Source organism: Rattus norvegicus, chromosome 8 (genome assembly GCF_021556685.1).
Source record: "Rattus norvegicus strain SHRSP/BbbUtx chromosome 8, alternate assembly SHRSP_T2T, whole genome shotgun sequence".
Taxonomy (NCBI): domain Eukaryota; kingdom Metazoa; phylum Chordata; class Mammalia; order Rodentia; family Muridae; genus Rattus; species Rattus norvegicus.
The window spans coordinates 109,297,218-109,319,056 of record NC_141541.1 but is presented as its reverse complement, the minus strand read 5'-3'; the positions used below and the strand labels follow the sequence as shown (position 1 = coordinate 109,319,056).

The following is a 21,839-nucleotide window of genomic DNA, read 5'->3' as shown; positions in this document are numbered from 1 at the left end:
ACATTCTACAAAGCTAGTTCCAGGACACTAAGGGCCAAACCTTGTCTCAAAACGAAACAAACATTAAAAGTAAAATATTACAAATTGAGGGCTAATGATGCAGCTCAGCCATATACCACTTGTCTACCATGTATGAGTCCCTACCGCACCACGCCTACATGAATATATGGAAGAAATGCAAGCATAATGATTTACTTTTAGCATTCAAATCCACACGGGTGGATTGGATTATAGCAATACATCTAAGTTTTTGTGTTTGGTATTTTATATCTTAGCACATTAAGGTAGCTGAGAATTCAAATCTTTTGTTTTACTTTGATCAAGTACAGAGCTGGTTGCAAGGCAACATAGCTACATATTCAGAGGCACAAATTGCTATTAAAATACTCAAAAGAGGTAGATCCTATAATGAGTTAAGTAAAAAAATGCTATGGCTGATGGTTTTTCATCAGCCATAGCATTTTAAAACTTGAATCTATAAGGTTTACCGTCCAGAACCAATGCACCATGGGGAAGGGGTAATTAGGAAAAAAACAAAGCAACATATTTTATGCATCTCCATTTCCCTGATAACGGGAAACTCTATATAAGCAGGGCAGGACAAACAATGGTAAAGTGTTCCTGAGAGTTCAGCTTACAGAACTACCAGGAGTTATTTCAGACAAACTGGTTTCATACACCAAATAAATCCTAAGAAGGCTGTCGAGATTATGAAAATTGTGCTTTTAAGAATGAAGAAAATTAGGAAAGGTACCATAGAGTCATATAGGTAATTTTCCAGAAGAAAACAGGATCAGTTAGAAAATTACATAATCCTTCACCTTTTATGTACACAGGACTGGGCACGGTAGCAAACACACTTTTAACGTCAGCCCAGAAGGAAGGATCTCTGAGTTCCAGTCCAGACAGGGCTTAGGAATGTGAGACCTTACCCAAACAAAAAACAATAAAAAACAAAAACACACAAATAAAGGCACATGGCCCTACATTAGACATTCTCTTTTTAAAATTGACATATAGAGTACCAAGTTTCATTATGTAAATCATGGCACTTTAATACTACTTTCCTCCTTCCTTAATTCTCCCATGAGGCTTCTTTTCAATTTCATGGCTTACACCTGCACTCAGTATCTCATTTTTACAAAAATTAGAAGCAAGGGTCAGCAGCATCTGAGAACAGGTTGGTATTGTTTATTTGAGTCAGGGACAACACATTTAATGTAATTGCTGGGTCAACCCATTCTGAAATTTTCATCATACCTGAATAGAATTCCATTGCATATATGTATCATTTTTTCATTACCCATTCATCAGCTGACAGCTATGTAGGCTAGTTCCATTTCCTTGAAATTGTGAACAGAGCAGCAAGAAACATGGATGAACAAGCATCTCTGTGGTAGTACAGAGAATGCTCAGATATGTGTCCAGGAACGGTACAGCTGGGTCAAATGGTAGCTCTACTTTCAACTTTTTGAAAAAACTCTACACTTATTTTCATAATGAACACAACAGCTCACACTTGACCGACAAGGAATATTACGTGGTTCCGTTTCCCCCACATCCTTGTTTTCTTGATGATTATGTTGTGATTCAGGGTGAGCTGGAATCTCATAGTTGTTTGACTCACATACTTGATGGCTAAAGATTCCAAATACTTAAAATATTTTATCTTGATTTATGTTTCTTCTCTTTGAGAACTATTTACTTAACAGTCTTATTTGTAGAACGACAGTTTTGATATTTGGTACTTACTGTTAATACTGCCTTGTTAAATAGGTAATTGGCTTTTTAAAGATTCTATAGGTTGTCTTTTCACTCTGGTGTCTGTTCACTATGCCCAAGCTTGCTAATGTCAATTGCTAATTTGAGCAATTTCCTCTCCTATCCAGAAAGTTCTTGCTAGTGTCTATATCTTAAAGTGTTTTCATATATCAGTTTTAATGTTAGGGTTTTAAATTAAGGCTTTTGTTTTACTATGACTTATTTTTAGTGCAGGGTGAGAGACATGGATCTAAATTCATTTCCCTCCCAGCAGATCACACCTAAATTCAAATCTTTTAAAGTTTCAAGTTTTGTTAAAGTCTTTTCCTCTGGCAGTTCTGTGATGGATCTTAGGTTTCATACAGGACAGGCACTGAGTCTCATAAAAGTTAGCCGTATATTCGGTGCACAAAAAGACTCCTAGTTGGATTGGTATTACAGTTGTCTGCTGTATCTCCAAACTGGAATCAGATGATATAAAAACATAGCTAAAGACACAAGTAGAGCCAAAGAAACAGGTAACTTTCTGAACACGAGCAAAAGAAAACACTACCTCTGACTTGCAAACAAGGCACGCACACTGGGAAGGGCTGGTGTCTCCTTGCTACCCTTTTGGCCATACCATGAACAGTTCTGAATGCTTATCTTACAGGATCAGGAAATGAAGCTTATAGAAAAGAGAGAGGGCAGCAAAGTGTATGGAACTCATACAGTATGGAATAATTAATACTACAGACTGATAAAGAACTGAAGTACACTTAGCAGAGACAGACTTCATCGCAAAATTACCCATTATCCACTTGTGAAAGCTATTTTAGTTATGTATTCATTTTAATTACCTATTTCTCTACCACACAGAAAGGACAAAATATGAAACAATACCTTCATGTAGTGTTTAAAGATGTCTGCAGCTGCATGCATGTCAACAATATCGTAAATGATAAGTTTGCTAAAGGCAGCAAGTAGGTTCCTTCTTTTATGTAAGGCTTCAATTTTATTAGCTTCATCTTCTTCATCGCCCTCTAGTCAACAGAAAATGAGGTGCTTATGAATTTAGTCTGTTTCTGCAGAGAATGTGTACAATTGAAAACTAGCTAAATATTAATCCTGGTTTACTTATCCACTTGTCTAGCTAGCTGTTCTGGGGAGCAAATTCTGGGGCTTTGTACACGCTAGGTAAATGCTGTCATGAGCTGTAATCCTAAGCCAATTTAGTTTATAACAGATGAAAATATTAAGTTTACTACTTGAGAATAAACATCAGAAACTGAGACCACTATGTTCTAGCAGTACTAAGATAAACTATAGATAAAGACATTGCTTCTTTTATATTTTTATCATAATATACTGTTTATCCTAAAATGCTGCCCTTTCTAATTTCTGCATTTCTTATATGCTAATATATTCCCCCAGAGAAGAAATTTCTGAGGTATAGACAAAGAGTTTTTTTTTTTTTTTTTTTTTTTTAAGAGAAATGGAAATATAGGTGGTGGTGGCACACACTTTTTATCCCAACACTGAGGAAGCAGAGGTAGGTGGATCATTATGAGTTCAAGGCCAGCTTGGTCTACAGAGCAAGTTCGAAAACAGTCAGGCTTCATTTTTGGTGCTTGTCCTATATTTGATTACATAATTGGTCAAAAATTATAGATATAAACACATTTAATGTTTATTTATTTACATGTATGCACTTGTCTATGTGAGTATATGGCACATGTTAGAACTGAACTGTAAAAAAGCAGCAAGTGCTAGAACACTGAGCTCTCTGTCTTTAGGCTCAAATAAAATGTACTTTCATTTTTACTTATTTAATTAAAATAAATTTATTTTGCTGGGTTGGTGAGTTCACCACTTCAAGGACTTGGGAGAGAGAGGCAGGTGGATCTCTGTGAGTGTGAGGTCAGCCTGGCCTACCAATCGTGTCCAGCATAACCTGGGCTCTGTTACACAGAGAAAACCTTTCCCAAAAGCCTCCCAGCCCCCCAAATTATTTTACTTTATGTGTATGAGTATTCTGCATATATATTTGGACCATGTGCTTGACTGGTGTCCAACGAGGTCAGAAGAGGGCATCAAATTCCCTAGAACTGGAACTACTGACAAGTGTAAGCTCCCCTGTAGGTCACAGGAATTAAACCCAGGTCCCTCTAAGAAAGCAGCAGGTGTTCCTAACCACTGAGCTATCTTCAGCACCCAATGAAATGTACTTTTAAACGTCTGTAAAAAAATTCATAACAAATACTGTCTTCCCCACTCTGGTTTATCTATTTGTAATTCTAGAAAAAGTTACACTCAAAGATCTAGAAGGTAGATGTGTGCACTGACATCCCCACATTCTGGCCTGTTGTTATTGGGACTAATCGCTTTTTTTCCACACAGAACGTACTATGTAGCCCAGGCAGTGCTGAGCTGACGATCAGCACGGATTACCTGTGTGTACTACTACCATACTCAGGTATGCCTTCAATATTTTTATCCAACTTATTTTGAGGACAGATAAATCTCTGTGAATTTTAGAACTGGATTTACCCTACCCCTGGCTGCTATCGTTTTAGGTGGACAAGGTGATAAAGTCGTAAGTACCCATGCTTTGGTTTTCCTCGTCTTGGTCAATAAAAACATGATCCATCACAAAACTGAGGAGTTCAGACTGCAGTCCCGTGTCTGGATTAAACACCAAAGGCTGAAGGCCTTCTCTGCCACCTGTCATTAACTGGTGGCTAAAAATCATTAAAAGATCACAGAGTAGCATGAAAGCCTGCAATTCAAGAAGAATTGATTATCAGAATAGTACACAAATATAGGAAAATCTATTAATATAAGAAAACAGGAATATATACAAATCAAAGTAATGGGAAACATACTAAATTTTCAATCCCAACACTAAAATAAAAAATCATAAGAATGAAAGTTCCAACTTTTCATAATTAACCTGATGAAATTCTTTTCTCATTAAACAGAGGTTATATCGAAGACATTATTTTCTAATTGTATTTTTACTAAAGAACAGCAGACTGAGAGATTTTGGCTTGAATTTAAAAGAAGTCAAGTTCAACTCTAGTAATAGAGGTTTAATTAACAGATGACATTAGAAATCAATCATATACTACTTAAGTAATCAGCGTAACTTATGAAAATTACAACTTAAATTATAATTAGTACTCAAAATTTAACCTATCGTTTAGATTTAAAAAACTAATATAAAATGTTTCAGATATAGGATTAAAATTAGATTCAGACCATATATTAAGATGCTCAGGAAAAGCTATTTATAAAGGTGGACATTTTCAAGAGAATTCAGGAGAGTATTTTTTAACCCAGACTTCTTTGGATATAAAACATATCAGAGCAGAAATGTAAGAGTTTGGTTTAATTGGCCATAACTAAGTACTTTAGGTAGTAATTAATGGTGGGTTCTGGAGAGTTACAGAGTAAGCCTTAGGGAAGACCATTTATAAGTTCTATGAAGAAAGAGACTTGTGGCAGTTTATTTTAAGAAAAGACTGTAAAGGATGACTAGCCTTTAATTTGACTTATTTTCTGGCCCAATACAAAAAGTAAAAAACAAGATAGAAAAATTTCATTTTGTTTTAAAGTGTTCTTTAATAGGAACGCATACTTAAATAACTAATTTATAAATTTTTATAATGGAAAAACCTTCAATTTCGTGGGTCCTTCTTTAACAAGAGTCTGCCTTTACAAGGACTTTCTCACGTGAATGCTGACTTCTTCTCTAGTATTACCCAAGTATATAGATTCAGGAGTTCACTGCTCTGAAAGGGCTGGTCATTTGGTATTTTATATGTCGAAGCCTTCTTTCATAGCTCCACAATATCCATGTTTGTACTTTAAGGTGGTCAGGGGAACAGCTACTTGGGATGAGTGGTATGGACATATTTTAGATATATGGGCTGAAGTATTCACATGTGTATGTATGCATATATGTACATACACACATGTATATATATATATATATATATATATATATATATATATATATATATATATGAATGAAGCTCTTTCTGGTATTAGGAGTTGAAGGTGAGAAGTTGATGCAAGTTATAGGTCAACTTACTAGACCCTCAATATTTTAGCACAGGATTCTTAGGAATCAAGAATTCTAAGCTTGAACTTAAGTCTTCCAGCTGACAACAGTATACTTGTAAAGTATAAGAACAGAATATATAACTTTAAAATATCTAGACATCAAAACTCTAGGTTGTATATATGCCAATATTGAAAAATTATATAGTCTAGTGTTCCTCAATACATTTGGGTTGTTAGCAGTCAAATACAGAGCAATATTAACTAAGAATTTTTTTACCTGTTCCTTAACTGGAGTATTAACATTAGACAGGCACTGCTGGCAAACAGCCAAAAAAGATTTCACTGTTTTCCTCAACACCAACAAATCCTCCTGTAAAACACATTCAAATATGCAAACATGAATAACCATATCCCAGAAAATTGATTCAAGAAATAATAAACAGAAAACGCTCAACTGGTTTATTGTAAAGGAAACCACAAAATTAAACTAATTATTGGGAATCAATTAGTACAGTTATTTCCTGTTTATTGAACATAATAGAAAGGGTAGGGAACCCAACATTACTCTAGATCCAGCCATAGTTGGTTAAGTGTGTGAATATTCAGAAAGGCTCCTTTGTAAAGGCAGATGTGTCTCTGTTGACAGCAGAGTGTCAGCTCTCTAACACGATGTAGCAGTGAGACAATGGAATGTAAGACTGAGAAACGGCTCGGTGGGTAAGAGTAGAAACTGTGCCGCTCACACTACCTGTCCCAACTCCAGAAGGTCCAATGCCTTCCCAGGCACCTGCACTTACATGCACACATCCACACAGACATATACACAAGCATGCAATTGAAGTAATTAAACTCTCAAAACGATGATGAAGTGCAGCAGCGAACTGAAAAGAAAATACAAGGTAGCAAGAAATAGGTTTCCTCTTTTCACAGTGCTTGCTATGTCGTTAGGGAAAAGGAGTATGTGATTCAATTCTAAGCTTAGAGATAAACCTGATTTCTCATTAGACAAGCCTGATAATAGTCCACACAGAAATATTTAAAAATATGAAGATAAATGTTATTTTCTTCTAATTTTTTATGTTTGTTTGTTGCGCATAAATGTGTATACATGCCAAGGCAGAGGACGATTTACAGAAGTCAGTTTTACTTCCATACTGTGTGTTCCAGGGTTAAACTCAGGTCACTGGGTCTGCAGCAAGTACCCTTTAACCTGTGGAGATTTACTTTAGGCCCCTGACTGCTGGTCTCCCGAGTGGGATTAAAGACATTTGTTACCAAACCTGGCTTCTCCTTTAAAATTTTTTTCCCCTCCTCTTTGCTCTTAGAGACTGAACTTTGAGCTTTGAAAAGAAATGCAAATTTATCCAGTATCCAAGAGATAAAGCCCTGTTAATAAGAAGCCAACAGGGAAAAATCTGCAAAGTTGTCTGCTAAACTGGCTCCTCCAAAGCCAGAGTCCCTGGTAAAAGGTCCCTGAAAAGAAACAAGGCACCTGAAGGGACAAACCAGTGCTGGCAAGCCTGGGGACAGTCTTGCAGGAAATGAAGATGCCAAAACAAACCAGGCGCAGACAGCTAACAATGCCAAGTACAATGTGTGCGTTTTAAAACACTGATTAATGTTTAAAATATTATTTTTTATCAAGGTTTATAAAACTGCTCGTAGAGACTCTTCTCTCAGAGGACAGCAATGCTAGACTCTTGTCTATAAGAACAACAAGGCATCAGTAATAGTGTCAGGGTTTGGTGCCGGCCTGTGGGAGGCCTTTCCTTCAATCTCTGCTCCATTTTTGTCCCTGCATTTCTTTTAGACAGGAACAATTCTGGGCCAAAACTTTTGAAGGTGGGTTGGTGCCCCCATCCCTGCACTAGGGGCCCTGTCTATCTACTAGAGGTGGTCTCCTCAGGTTCCATCTCCCCACTGTTGGGCATTTCAGCTAAGGCCATCTCCAGTGAGTCATGGGAGCCTCTTACTTCCCAGGTCCCTGGTACTTTCTAGAGGCTCCCCTGCCCCTACCACCTGCAGCTGCAGATTTCCATCCATTTCCTGGGCTCTGGGCTTCTTTCCTGTGTCCCCCACACCAGATCCTGCCCTCCTTTCCCCTTCACCTCCCCTCTCCCACACAGTTCTCTCCTCTCTACGACATCCAGATTATTTTGTTCCTTCTTTGGGATCAAAGCATGCAGATAGGAGCTTAGCATGCGAGAGGCTCTACCAGCAGCTGAGACAGCTAAAGGTAAAGCCAACCACTGGACTGAGACCGCTGAGCCCTATGGAAGAGTTAGGGGAAGAAAGGAGTGAAGGAGCTGAAGGGGATGGCAACCCCACAGGGAGATTAACAGTGTCAACTAACCTGGATCCTTTCCTTGGGAGCTCCCAGAGACTAAGCTGTCAACCAAAGAGCATATGTGGGCTGATCTGTGGCCCCCAGCACATATGTAGCAAAGGACTACCTTGTCTGGCCTCCATGGGAGAGGACTGACTAATCCTGTAGAGACTTGATGTCTCAGGGAAGGAGGGCTGTGGGTGGGGTGGTGGTGGAGCGCACTCTTAGAGGCAAAGGGGAGAGGGGTGAAGAACTCTAAGAGGGGGGACCCAGAAAGGGACATTGGAATGTAATTAAATTAAACGATTTTTAAAATTGCAGTATTTTGTTTTACCTTAAAAAAAAAAAAAACTATTGTTGGGGCTGGAGAGGTGGCTCAGTGGTTAAGAGCACTGACTGCTCTTCCCAAGGTCCTGACTTCAATTCCCAGCAACTACATCGTGGCTCACACCATCTGTAATGGGATCTGATGCCCTCTTCTGGTGTGTCTGAGGACAGCTACAGTGTACTCATACATGAAATAAATGAATAAATATTTTAAAAAAACTATGTTATTATCACAGAACATGTCATTTTTTTGAGGGGGTAGGGGAAGGGAGGTGTGTGTAACTAACACAATCTCTCCCAACCTCGACTGATAGGAGAAACCCCTTTCCCTGCTAGTTTAAGACTCCTTTCTTCTTCATGGGGATTTTCTTATGTTGATGGGCATGACCACCTTGGCACAAAATGCCTTGTGCAGTCCACAAAATTCAACATTTTTATATCACCCTCCCCTTCTACAAAAAGCATGACTTAACTCCCTAAAAGCAGACACCTGTTTAAACTTAGACCCTAAAACTGATTTTGCTAGTGTATTGGAGATTCGGACTTTCTAGCAACATCACTAAGATAGTTTTCCTCAAAAGAACAGTGGTTCCTTTCGTAGATGACTATGAATCTTCAGACTGGTCATTATGCTATTTTCATTTCATTTCCTGCAAGTCAAAGTCAGCTAAAAATTAAACATCTGTAATATGAAATCAGTCTTTTCCCTGATGAAAGCATGAACAGCTCATTGGACTTCTGACTTTGGTAGTTCATTCAAGAAGGAAGTTTGGAAGATCTGTAAAACTGTTAATGATCACTTGCTTATGTCCTGCCAGAAATTACATGATTGTTCATGAAGAATATTTTAAATAAAACTGGATGCAGTTTGGTGTGGGAAAAATAAATGGGTTCTATTGTTGGACATGTTAGTAGCACCTAACTCAGGAGTTAAGGCAGTAAGGACCTCCTGAGTGCAAAAATTTCAAATCAGCCTGTCCAACACAGTGAAAGCGGTCTCAAAACAAAACCCGCCCACCAAATAGAACCCTCTCCTTCACAAAAAAACTCTAAACTAAGTCCAGTGGTGCATACTTAATAATCTCAGCACTTGAAAGGCTAAAGTAGGAGAATCAGAATTGCTACCAGTGTGAGCTACACATGAAATCCTGTTCCTCAAACCATGAAAAAAACTAAACACGGACACACCCATAGGGAAGGGGCGCTTTTGATTAAACTTTGAAACCAGGACTAGGCTACCAGACTCGTCTTCCCCACACAAGTAAGCCATATACAGGCATATAATTCAGCATTATATTGGCATTTAAAAAGGGACCATATGGGAATCACTTTAAAAGTTACTCTAAACTTAAAATTCTTTAGAATTATTTTGCTTGGGATCTCTGTTTTGGGAACTTCACAAGCCAAATGACACTTCAAAAATATCACTAACATGAGCACATACTTTGAAGGAGGAATAAGACTATATTGTACACATATTAAGAGAGGAGGACTTTTAAATTTCCTTCAGGTAAATAATTACATATCTATATTTCAATATTCCTTTAACTTTCAATCTCAAACATTTGCAAAGCATGGGCGGGGGGCAATTGGGGTAACACAGTCAACCAGAACAGAGTATGTAGCATGAGGGCAGGGGAAAGTATAGCATTTATTCTGAACAACTCTGGGTCAGAAGTTGTCTTGGAAGCATTCTCAAAAGGTTAACATGCTGTGCAGCTAGATCTAGGACTGAACTTATATAGATACCGAGAAGGTATTATACATGGAAACAGGCTCCTGGCAGAATGGGAAGGGTATAAGCATGTAACCATACCAGTGTAAAGATTCTGTAAGGCAGGATGAAATTAGAATTTCCTGATTGTGGAAAGTTAAAATACTGTAGACCTACAGCCAAATATGTTTGGCTATTTTTAATTTCCATTATACCAATTCACTGCCCACTTGTGTCTGACCTTGTATCTTTTTGATTATCAGAAAAACTTATAAAATGTATTTTTAGCATACCAAAATTCTCCCAATCCCAAGTTCTGAATGTTATTTGATAGCATGTGAGACTTAAAGGAGTTTCCCATACTCTGATGAAACCCGCTTATCTGCAGTTTTCACAACATGTATTTGGTAAATTTCTTGATTTACGACTTTGTTTTATAAGTAATGAAATTGTATGCAAACGGTTCCATGGTGGAATATGCTATTTGAGGTAGCTGAAATCATGTTGCTGGGACATGATCACTCATAATTCAGTTTAAAAAAATAAACTATCGGGGCTGGGGATTTAGCTCAGTGGTAGAGCGCTTACCTAGGAAGCGCAAGGCCCTGGGTTCGGTCCCCAGCTCCGAAAAAAAGAACCAAAAAAAAAAAACAAAAACAAAAACAACAAAAAAAAAACTATCCTTTATTTCCTTTGAGGTGAAAACTGTATTTTGCATTGACACAGGCCACACATGAAGCCATAATGCCAACACTTGGGAGGATAAAGATTTTAAACTGGAAATCAGTCTAGGTGCTATCACAAGACGCTGGATTAAAATAAATAAATAAATAAATAAATAAATCCCCTCAAAACCCATATACTCATCAAAAAAAGAAAAAAAGAAAAGAAAAAAAAGGTATTCTAGGAAGGACAAAGAATGTTGAAAAGTGTAGTTATACCACTGACAAAAGCTACTGTAGTTGGCTAGGGCACACAGAGGCAAGAAAATAACAACAAAACAGTACCCATTTCTACTTAATACAAAGAAGAGGTCATTTGAAATGCCATAATTATTGGTTATTATACTTATGGCAGTAAGGAATTACTGAGAGATTTTTACTTTGTCACAGGAACACTACACTTTTGTGTGACAAAGAGGAGGACACCGTGAGTTAAAGAGTCAATATGATATTTTGTTCAAAGCCTGCTGTATAACAAATATTCTGTTCTATGTTTATAGAGAACGAGTCTCACTATATAACCCTTGCTGGCCTTGAAATCAAAGAGATATGCCTGCTTCTGTCTCCAAACTGCTGTGATTAAAAGTATGTACCATTCCAGGTCCTAGTAATAAAATTCCTGTTTTCTGGAAAGGAAAACTAATATTCTGAGTACCAGAGAGGGAGTGGGGTTATGCTGATACTATTAAACGAGTATTATATATTTGTCTATTTCTTGGCATACATCTCTTAAAAACCTTTGCACTTTCTAAAGTGAGATGACTGTGTGTGATAATGAGTTGACTAATATTAGGCTAGCATTTCCCTAGGTACCTCCAGGCTACTCACTGAAAAGACAAGGCATAATTAGTGTTAGGCCTTTAAAACCCTTTCTTCCTTATAGTTTTGAACGATATTCTAAATACTTATCCTTATCCCCACAGAGAAAAGCAGCTCTCACCTTCTTTTTGCAACAGATGGAGAAAATTAAACAAACTCCACAGCTGGTCTAAATGCATAGAATAAATGAATGGGGTGCCCAGCTGATACATTTGTGGTGAAACCCCTACACCTAATGCTCAGGAAAAATCACGGAAGGGGAGGAACAAATACAAGAGCCAGAAGCCCAGGGTCCCTGATGTCATGATGTCTTTTTAAATTATTTACTGTTACATGTTATTCATATGTATGTATGCACATGTGTATATAATGTAATGAGATTGTTCAGCTTTTCTTGTTTGTACATATGCCCAAACTGATCACCCAGGATTGGATAAGTTCTACAAGAGTTCATCAGTAGAAGACAGTGTTTCTTCCTTTCTCCAGCTCATCTCTAGATGAGTATCTATAGCAATTCATCTAGGGACCATGTAGAATTTCTCTTGTCTGGTTTAGCATGTGAACTGGTGGTGACATTATACTGGTTTCATTCAAGCAACCACATTGTTGAAAGTTCCTGGGTGCACTGTCTCTGTCACTATATAACCAAACCTTTTCTTCCAGTTCCATGGAGTGGGAAGCTAATGGTTAAGTACCAATGATGAAATGAAGCATGTTTATGTAATGAAGTTTCCAAAGTAAATCAAAAGGACAGGTTTCAAGGAGCTTCTAGAAAGATGAACATAAAAAAACTACTCCATCTAATCACACAAAATATTATTCTCAAGGCAATGGTAAAACAGGTAAAAGCTGCTGTCAAGTGTTTTCTCTGAGAAGCCTAACAGTAACTACCATATACCAAGTGGAAAGCACCAGATGCAAGAGTTAAATGTGTTGTCTGTAGGCTATTGTGAGACTGGATCCTAGCACAGCCATGATAGTCACTCAGCAAACGTGACTGTGGGGTTTGAATGAATGTCCCCCATAGGCCCTGCGTTTGAATGTCTGTCCTTAGTTGGGAAGGATTAGAATGTGTGGTCTTGATGGAGGAGGTGTGTCACTGGGGCATGTTCTGAGGTTTCAAAGGCCCACACCTGTTTGTGCTCTGCCTTATGCTTGTAGATGAGATGTAAGCACCCAGCTGCAGCTTCAGTGCCATGCCCCCGAAGAGACGGTGATGGTCATGAACCCGAATCTTCTGAAATTGTAAGCAAACTAAATGCTTTCTTTTATAAGTTGCCTTGGTCATGGTACTTTTTATTGCCCTCAAAATTGACAATCAGTTCAGGAAGCCATATCAGATTTGCCATCACACTTCCCTAGATAGGTCTAAATAAGTTATAGGAGAATGAGCAAAGTCAAAAGGGAGAGAGAGCCAAAGTATTCATTTTAGGAAGGTGGATAGTTTAAACCTAAGGGCTTGCACGATGGCTCATCAGGTGCTACTGCCTGTGGTGCAAGCCTAACGATCTGAGTTCAATCCTGGAGCCCACATAATGCGGAAGGAGAGAACCACCATTTGTAACCTCACATACTCACACACGTCATATACATACAATCATAGTAAGTTTTAAAAACTTTACATTTAAAAATAATTTTTTTTCTTTTTGGTTCTTTTTTTTCGGAGCTGGGGACCGACCCCAGGGCCTTGCGCTTCCTAGGCAAGCGCTCTACCACTGAGCTAAATCCCCAGCCCCCACATTTAAAAATAATTAAGGGATGAAGATTAAAGGGCATGAGCTTGCTGGTTTCTGTTATTACCTAAAGCTAATGCATCTATGAACCATAACTTGCTAATTGTAGTTTGAAAAGATATCTTGACTTTTCCTGTACCATAAAAAGATGTAGGACGCTAAAAGAGCCAGATAGACAGGAAAACACTGATTGTTAGGAGTAAAACGAGAGACTTAAAATGCACAAATTATCTTAATTCAGATGGAGGAATGGATTTACCCCTCTGTCCCTCAATCCTGTAACTAGCCACCGGGCATGTTTACACTTCAGATAATTCATCGTTTATTATAAACTCTTGGTTTTGGCAGACGAAAACAATGACAAGAGCTGAGATTTAAAAACCAACAAATTAACATGTACTATCAACTGAAATACTCAATTTCTAACTGAAACAAGTCAATTTAGTTGTCTCAGAATCCTTATCAGCAGTCAATATCACTCTTATACTGTATATTAGAAAACTGAAGCTTAAGATGAGGCAACTTATTTTGTTACCAGTAGCTAGAATGAGTCAATATTTAAAAATTTAGTATTTAACTCAAAAGACACATTTGACCAGCAACTAATCACCATTTAACCAACACCTAGCAACTGTGAATTATTAGAAAAAGATTCAAACTAAGAAACCTATAGAAGGAAGGAAGCAGATTGCTATAGCCAAAAAATATTAATTATAATACATATTTTTAAAAAAAGTGGTCTGATAGGAAAATAGACTCCGTTGTCATTAATTTTGTTGAACAAAATCTCATATCCTTGTACTAGAAAAGAGATTGTTATGTTTTGTCTAAATATTCTTTGGTATATGTGTGCATATGTATTTGTATGTGTGCACATTTGTATACATAGACCAGAACTCAACACTAGATGCTTTTCTCAGCCTTTCTCCACATTATTCTTTGAGAGTCTCTCACTGAACCTGGAACTCACTGATTGGCTAGGCTGCTGGGCCAGCAAGTTCCAGGGATTTGCCCGTCTTGCTTCGCTAGCACTAGGAGTACAGACATGCTCTTCCATACCCAGTCTTTTAGGTGGGTCCAAGGGATTGGAACTCGTGTTTTTGATGGCACAAGACACATGTTACGTTAGTGACTGAACTATCTCCCCAGTCCCTAAATATTCTTAAAATAGTCTTTGGTCATTGACAAGCTCATTAAAAGATTTCTCTTTTATACTGAATAATACTTTAGGATGGATCTTTTCACTCCTTACTTATTCTTACTTAGTTCAGGAAAATTCAATAAGTTCAAGTGTTAAACAGCAGCGATCAGTTGACAGATTAACGAAGTAGAGCGACTATTAAATTACCCTTCATTATAGATACACTGCCAGAAAGCAAGAACTGCAGGTCTAGGATTAGAGTTGCAAACACACTATACACTGCACTACCCACCCCTCCAACCCTATAGACTCTCCACCCCTCCAACTCTAACTCTTAATAAAATGCCAAAACCATGAGGTTTTATTTTTCTATACTGAAAATGTTTATATCTGGTTCTCAAATGACTTGAAGATATTGGACTTGTATAAAAATTTCAAGTTCAAAATTATAAATAGTTACATCTAGATTATTTTCCTTTTCCTTCCCTGTTTACTTTTTTTCTTTTGAGAAAGGGTTTCACTGCTACGTAGCCTAGGTTGGCCTTGAACTTGGCTTTCTAAGGGCTAAATTCTGAAATTAAAGCAAAGTGTGAATAGATATAAGACTTGGATCTTTCTTGCTTATCTTTTCTAGACTAGTCATATAATTACTTGTGACTGGACATAGAAAGAACATAACTATTAAACTCTGGTAGTCAAAGAATGACCAAAGGTAAACTAATTTTCAATTAATGGGATAAATTATGAAAACAGAATTTTCAAAAAGAAAAGGTTGAAATAAAGATTCTAAAAGTAAAATAAACTGTTTATAGTGAAACTTTCTTCCTTTAGGGATAGTTCTTATTTCTTAGTCCTTGCCCCATTCCTTTCTCCTCAGAGTAATAACTATACATAGAGAGGTCCTAGCTATTCTTGTTATTATAGGAATTCTGTGTAAGGATCCAAGTAAGCTATTTCTTCTTCATAGCTACAAAGGAGTAGGGGGAACAAAAAAAATAAATAAAAAGTAAAAAAAAAAAAAAAAGAGGAGGAAGAGGAAGAGAAAAAGAGCCTGCTCCCTCCCTTTAAACAGTCAGCTCATTCCTAGGAATGTGATTTGTGGGAGGAAGTACAAGGTTGAAAGGATGTGGGCCCTCTAGCAGGCGTTGCCCCGCCTCTTTCTTCAGTCTGTTTAACCATTAAGGTGGAAGATGCAGGAGACACTACGGTCATAAATGTGAAGACGGAACACATTTTTCATCAAGTGCTTCATTAGCAATTTAAATTAATAATAATATAAGGGATGTTGCTTCGACTTAAAGAATTAGGGTTAGGGCCAGAATCCAGTGGCAAAGGTTGGACTCCAAGCAGTCTAGAAGAGAAACAGGCAGGGTGAGGTAGGGTAGCATACTTGTAAGATTACAGAGAACAGAACATGCTGGGTGTCACAGTATATTTGGAAGACAGAAACAGCTAGATCTTTGTGTATTTAAGACTAGTCTGGTATACACAATGAATTCTAGGGTATCTGGAGCCACATAGTGGAGAACTCACTTCAAAAATAAAACAAAACAAAACAAAAAAACCCCTAAAAACAAATCTTTAAAAGGCATCCATAAATAAAGAAGAAACCACAGAACAACTCTCAAGTGGAAAAAATGTAAATTCTTTTCTTCAGGATGAAAAAGGCAACTTGATTAGTTCCAAGTCTTATTTACCAGGCTCTCTAACCGCTTTTGTGTAGGTTCAGGAAGAGCTAAAGTAAGAATGATGTCTCTTGTCTCTGAGAGGAAGGTGAAAGTTGCTTGTAGAGACTATCACTAGGGGGCACTGGAGCAAAGACTACTGAACAAGACTTGTGAGCTTGTCAAGCAGCTTCACCTCCAGGTTGACACCAAGCACACCTACATTTTATAAAAAGGTCTAAAACTGTTTTGCCACAATCTGTTCAAAAATTTCACTACAAAAGGTTTATCATCAAATTAAATTATAATTTGATTTAAACTTCAAATATAATTATCATTTAGAATCTCCTGAATGACAGTGCTCTTGACAAGTCAGAAGAAAATCAAATTCAAGAAAAATCTCTCTACAAAGAGGCAAACTTACGTTACATCCATAAAGTATACTTACAATTGTTGACTTAGCAATCCTATTCTAGGTATATAACAAAACATAAAACAATGAAGAACACAGAACAGGTCTTAAATGAGAATGGCCATCAATTCCATAGCAAAAAAAAAAAAAAAAAAAAAAAAAGAAGAAAAAAAAAGTTCAAAACTATTCAGTTCAAAAGTATTCAAAATATTCAAGAACATAATAAATTCTTACATAGCTACAAAATGTACTATGCAATTATTAAAAACATTCTTGGCCAGGAGGGATGGCTAAGGGTTAAAAGCATGTACTGTTCTTATAGAGGACCTGGGTTTGGTTCCCAGCATTCACTTGGTAGGTCACTACCATCTGTAAATCCAGTTCCAGGGACCTGGTGCCCCTTCAGAAACATAGTGCACATATACATGTGGGCAAAACATTCATACACATAAAATAAAAATAAGCCTTAAAATATTCTTGGGAGATTATAGATGGTGGATGACAGTCTTCAGGAAATAAGCTGGTAAAGGCTGAATACAGCCACGAGAAAAGCAATGGGTACTTTAAACAGCTGTGGAAGAGTCACACCCAGGACAGCACAGTCAAAGTGGGACCAGGGAAACCCTCCTTATCTTAGCACCCTGTAGGTGTTCAGCACTGACACGGAGCAGAGGCAACAAACCGTTTAAACAAGCTTTCTGTTGTCCTAGAGTATGTCAGACCAAGTATAAGGGGCCTGTACACTAGAACCCAAATAAAACCACTGCATTACTATGGAAAAGAAAGGTCACACAGATCTAAATAGTGTGCAGGAAGCTGAACAGTCAGTGTAAAATAATAAAGTGTCATCAGAATTTTCAGAGACTTCAGGCAAGAACTGCACAGAAGCCATTTGCGTTGGAGCCTAGAAGGAAACCCTTCAAGTTTGACTAGATCAGAGACTAGTCAACTAAGGGTAATCTAATCACCCAAAGGCAAGGCAGAGGAGAGAATGGGACCAGCCATGGAAGAGGACAGCCCAGCAGCAGGAAGAAACTTGACTGTCTAGCCAAAAATCAGGCGGTTCTTATATCCCAAATCTCCATCCAGTTTTCTCCTCTATATCCAACCCATCTGTATTTAATATCCAAAGTCATTTTAGCAGGTCAACTTGGTTGTGGTCTGTTCTTGCCCTACATTTCATTCCCCTTAAATCTTTCCTTATTGTTGTTACGTTTTTTCCCTTCCCTTCTTTTTGCTTTCTCCTTGCCCAAAGAAAATAGTCTCATCTGGTTTACAAGAACCATTCGCCTCAGACACTGAAACAAGACTGATTTACATAATCTGTCTGTACATTTTTATTTCTTCCTCTACTTTGAGGCAAAGCTCCTTCATCAGCCTGACTTCTTTTGCCCATGCAAGCTCCACTTCCTATTTATGTTTTCTTTTGCTGCCTTTCATCACCCCAATACTAATCATTAATCATAGTATGTTTTCTTTTCTTTTTTTCTCACTAATACCCAAATAGCTAATATACCACTACATATAGTTTTATCAATGCCCATTGTTATTGAAATGATTAATATGTAAAGGGTAACTGTTGGACTTAATACTTACTCTATTTCCAAAAGGATTCCACACCTAGGTAGTGACTGCTATTGCAAGGAATGCCTGGGAGAATACAGTCTGGTGCCCTGGATATCAATCGTACAGGAAAAAAAAATCCTCAACCTTACCAAAATCTAGTCCCAACCCAACAATCCTATACCTGCAGTCAACATCCTGTCAAACAGAAACACTTGCAACAATTGGTCCTAAGCTATTGGTGCTATCTGGAAGGATTAGGCTGGTGTGGTACTGCTGCAGATGAACGTCACTGGGCCTGGCCTTGGAGAGTAAAAAGCCTTGCTTCCAGTTCACTCTCCCTGCTTTGTGTTTACAGTTCAAAAATGAGCTCTTTACCAGCTTTCCTACTGTCATGCCTGCAGCCTCAGGGTTGTTCTTACCATTATGAAATCACATAGCCCTCTGAAATCACAAGTCAAAATAAACACTGTTTATCAACATATGTTGATTTGATCATGGTGTTTTACCACCACAACAGAAGTAATACAGTAACCAATAGAATGAGAGGAAATTTCTATCATCTACACCTCAGACAGAGGATTCATATCTAGGAAACACAAAGAACCTGAACATAAATGTTAGAAACAAACAAACCAACAAAACAACCAAAACAATAAAAGAGTACAACCAAAAAATGGGTTGTGGAATGGAACAGAGAATATTCAAAAGAGAAAATACAAATGGGTAATAAAGATTTTTTAAAAAAGTATTCAGTATCTTTAATAAAACTACTTTGAGATTCCATCTCATACCCAACACAATGGGCAACAAGAGAGGTGTAGAATGGCTTTATGCTCAAAGTCTCTGACCTCGGTAGGACAAGGCTCCATCCATGTGAGGTAGGACTGTGACAACAGATACTACACAGGGTAATGTTGAAGATCTCCCGAGAGCACTTTAGTCACATGTCACCTCTCAGGAAGGTGACAGTAACAACAACCTTCCTTCTGTGCTTCATCTAGTTAAACAGGTTTAACTAAATGATTTCTAAGTCTTTCAGTTCTAACTCATCATGACAGCATAATGTCACAATAAAAAATACAACAGAAGACATTTTAAACATTTATCAAGAATTTATACCAGTTCAACAACTGCATGATATAGGATAAATGGAAACTCGAGATTACTATGAGGAATCACAGTGTTTTTGTTCTCATAGTTTGAAATTCTACTGCCTAGAGATAAGATAACTATTAAGATCATATGTTAGAGGATATTCACACATTATTAATATTTTTATTTGGCTCTTTAAATATTTGCCTTTTATTGATATGTTCCAATCTTAATTTCATGAAACAACTGGATATTTTATATTTATGTTGAACAGATTTAAAAATTTCCTTTTTATAATAAAATTGTATTTGCTAGAAATTCTCTTTTGAGCCATGTGCTTTTAGAAGATTTACATTTAGGCAGATAGTGGTGGCTCATGCCTTTAATCCCAGCATTTGGGAGGCAGAGATAGATTGAGCTCTGTGAGTTCTAGGCCAGCCTGGTCCACAAACTAAGTTCCAGGCCAGGCAGGGTTACACAGAAAAAAACCCTGTTTCAAAAAACATAACAAAAAAACAAGCAAACAAATGTTGATTGTTAGGTATTTGAGAAAATCACTTCAGAACTCTTGAAACCTCAATAGGATTTTTAGTTCTGAAATAAGGTTCTCTGTGAAAACTAGTTTATGGTTCTACTTTTGATCAGAGACAGTCTTCCCTTTAAGGAATGACACATTTTAAGTAGTTGTTTTGTTTCTTTTGGTTTTAAAGTTTCACCACAAGTGGAGCTTGTGTCTGTTTACCATTGGATCAGAGCTATCTTTTCCAGATCCTGAGTTTATGAAAGAGATACTAGACAACCTCTATCTTTCAAGGGACCTAATGAGACTTTAGATTAGAAGTGTGACTATCAATGAGAAAAGTCAGTATTTTTTTACTTTCTTATAAAAAAGCCAGTATCCATCATTAAAATAGAGCGATGTTTTACTCCTATTTTCTATACTGCATTTTCTACTCACTCTCATATGACCAGAGATCCAGAATTATCAAGTTATTTGTAGGTTACGCTGGGTACCTGACCCAGAATAAACGGTGTATATTGTTAGACTCAGCCTCCTCTCTTCTCACTGTCTTTAAGAGCCTGGGTTTATAGCACCCTTTTGTCTTTTAACAGAAATGAAATAGTGCTGCTGTTTCTTACAGATGTCTTTATTTTGTGCTTTTTAAAATGTATGTATACACATGTGTAAAGGTATGTTTTTGTAACTACTGGTTGAAGAACACACGCATAAAGCAAAAACTGATTAAGACTAAATTATCATTTCAGAAAGATAATTTATGCAACTTATATTACATTAATTTAGTACAGTTATTATTTTTAATAAACCATTCTACCTACCGAAGCTCTTACTTACTTTGGAAGGAGAACCATCAGTAATTTTCACCAGCTGCCAAAGAATTGAGTAATGGGAACACTGCAGTGCTTGTACGACTATCTGTATCAAATGAAAAACAAAATTTTAATGAAAAAGTTAAATAAGAGACAATTTGTTTGCGTAGTACTAAATAACTAATATTTATGGGTTTTATTTCATAGTGAAGGTTTAAAACTGAGTTTTAAATAGAGTAACAGTAGATTGATTAAAAATCGCAAATCAACAACTATGAAAATAAACATTCTGAGAATTTCAAATCAGATAGATAATGCTGTTTTAAAAAAATATAGCCCCATGAATATTTTTGTTAATCTTCAAAAGAAATTGATGAAACTGTTTTGTCTCAATTTAAACAAGATATTCTATTAATTTCAAAGCAAAATATAATACCTGTATGAAAATCGCATAAGCAAAGCTCCATGCTTAATGAACTAAAATAAAGCAAAACCATCTGGTACCCACCGCCCAGGTCATCAGAGCATTGCCAGTGTGCGTGCCAGTGCTGCTTCCTCCTTTCTCTAAAATGAAGTGATCCTGGCTTACACATTAATCACTGTATTTCCATTATCTAACTAACATGATCCTCTAACTTTACTATGAATGATTATGAGCAATATTTAAAAAAATAATGTAATACATATTCTTTGAGTTTGTTTCCAGTTATCATTTATGTTTAAAATTTATGCATAGTGCATATACCTATAGATTGTTAAATTTTAGTACTATAAAATATTTAGAATATACCCTTAATTATTCTATTGATGATAAATTTTTACAAGCTCTGAGTTTTAGATCATTATGGGTAATTAGTATTAATCATTTTATATATACCTCTTGGTATACTGTGCACATGTTTTTCTAGGGGCCAGGTCTTTAGAAATTTTAGTTTGGGACCTCTTAACACTTTAAAAAATTACTAAGGAAGTGCAGGCATTGTGGTCTAGGTCTCTAGCATGTGGGGTTCCAGGACGGTGTGGACTGCATGGCAAGTTCTAAGCCAGACTGAACTACATAGTGATTTTGCTACCAATATATCAATCAATCAATCAATCAACCAATCAATCAACCAACCAATCAATCAGTAAGGCAGCCAGTGCAATGCCTATTCCTACTTTAATCCACCCTTTTTACCCCTCTTCC

At 37.1% G+C, this 21,839-nt stretch overlaps 1 protein-coding gene across 6 annotated transcripts in view; it reads right to left on the bottom strand.

Annotated features, from left to right (window-relative positions):
• The window catches only part of Stag1 (STAG1 cohesin complex component), a 383,606-nt gene that overhangs the window by 34,316 nt on the left and 327,451 nt on the right, over positions 1–21,839 (bottom strand). For 5 of the 6 annotated variants that reach the window (XM_087562318.1, XM_087562317.1, NM_001433817.1 and 2 more), the window contains 4 exons: positions 20,679–20,759; positions 6,086–6,178; positions 4,345–4,519; positions 2,644–2,783 (listed from right to left, as the gene is read on the bottom strand). In XM_087562318.1, coding sequence (XP_087418444.1) covers positions 2,644–2,783; positions 4,345–4,519; positions 6,086–6,178; positions 20,679–20,759 — 489 coding nt within the window. The remainder of the gene's footprint in view (positions 1–2,643; positions 2,784–4,344; positions 4,520–6,085; positions 6,179–20,678; positions 20,760–21,839) is intronic. The other variant, NM_001108179.2, reaches the window with a different exon arrangement.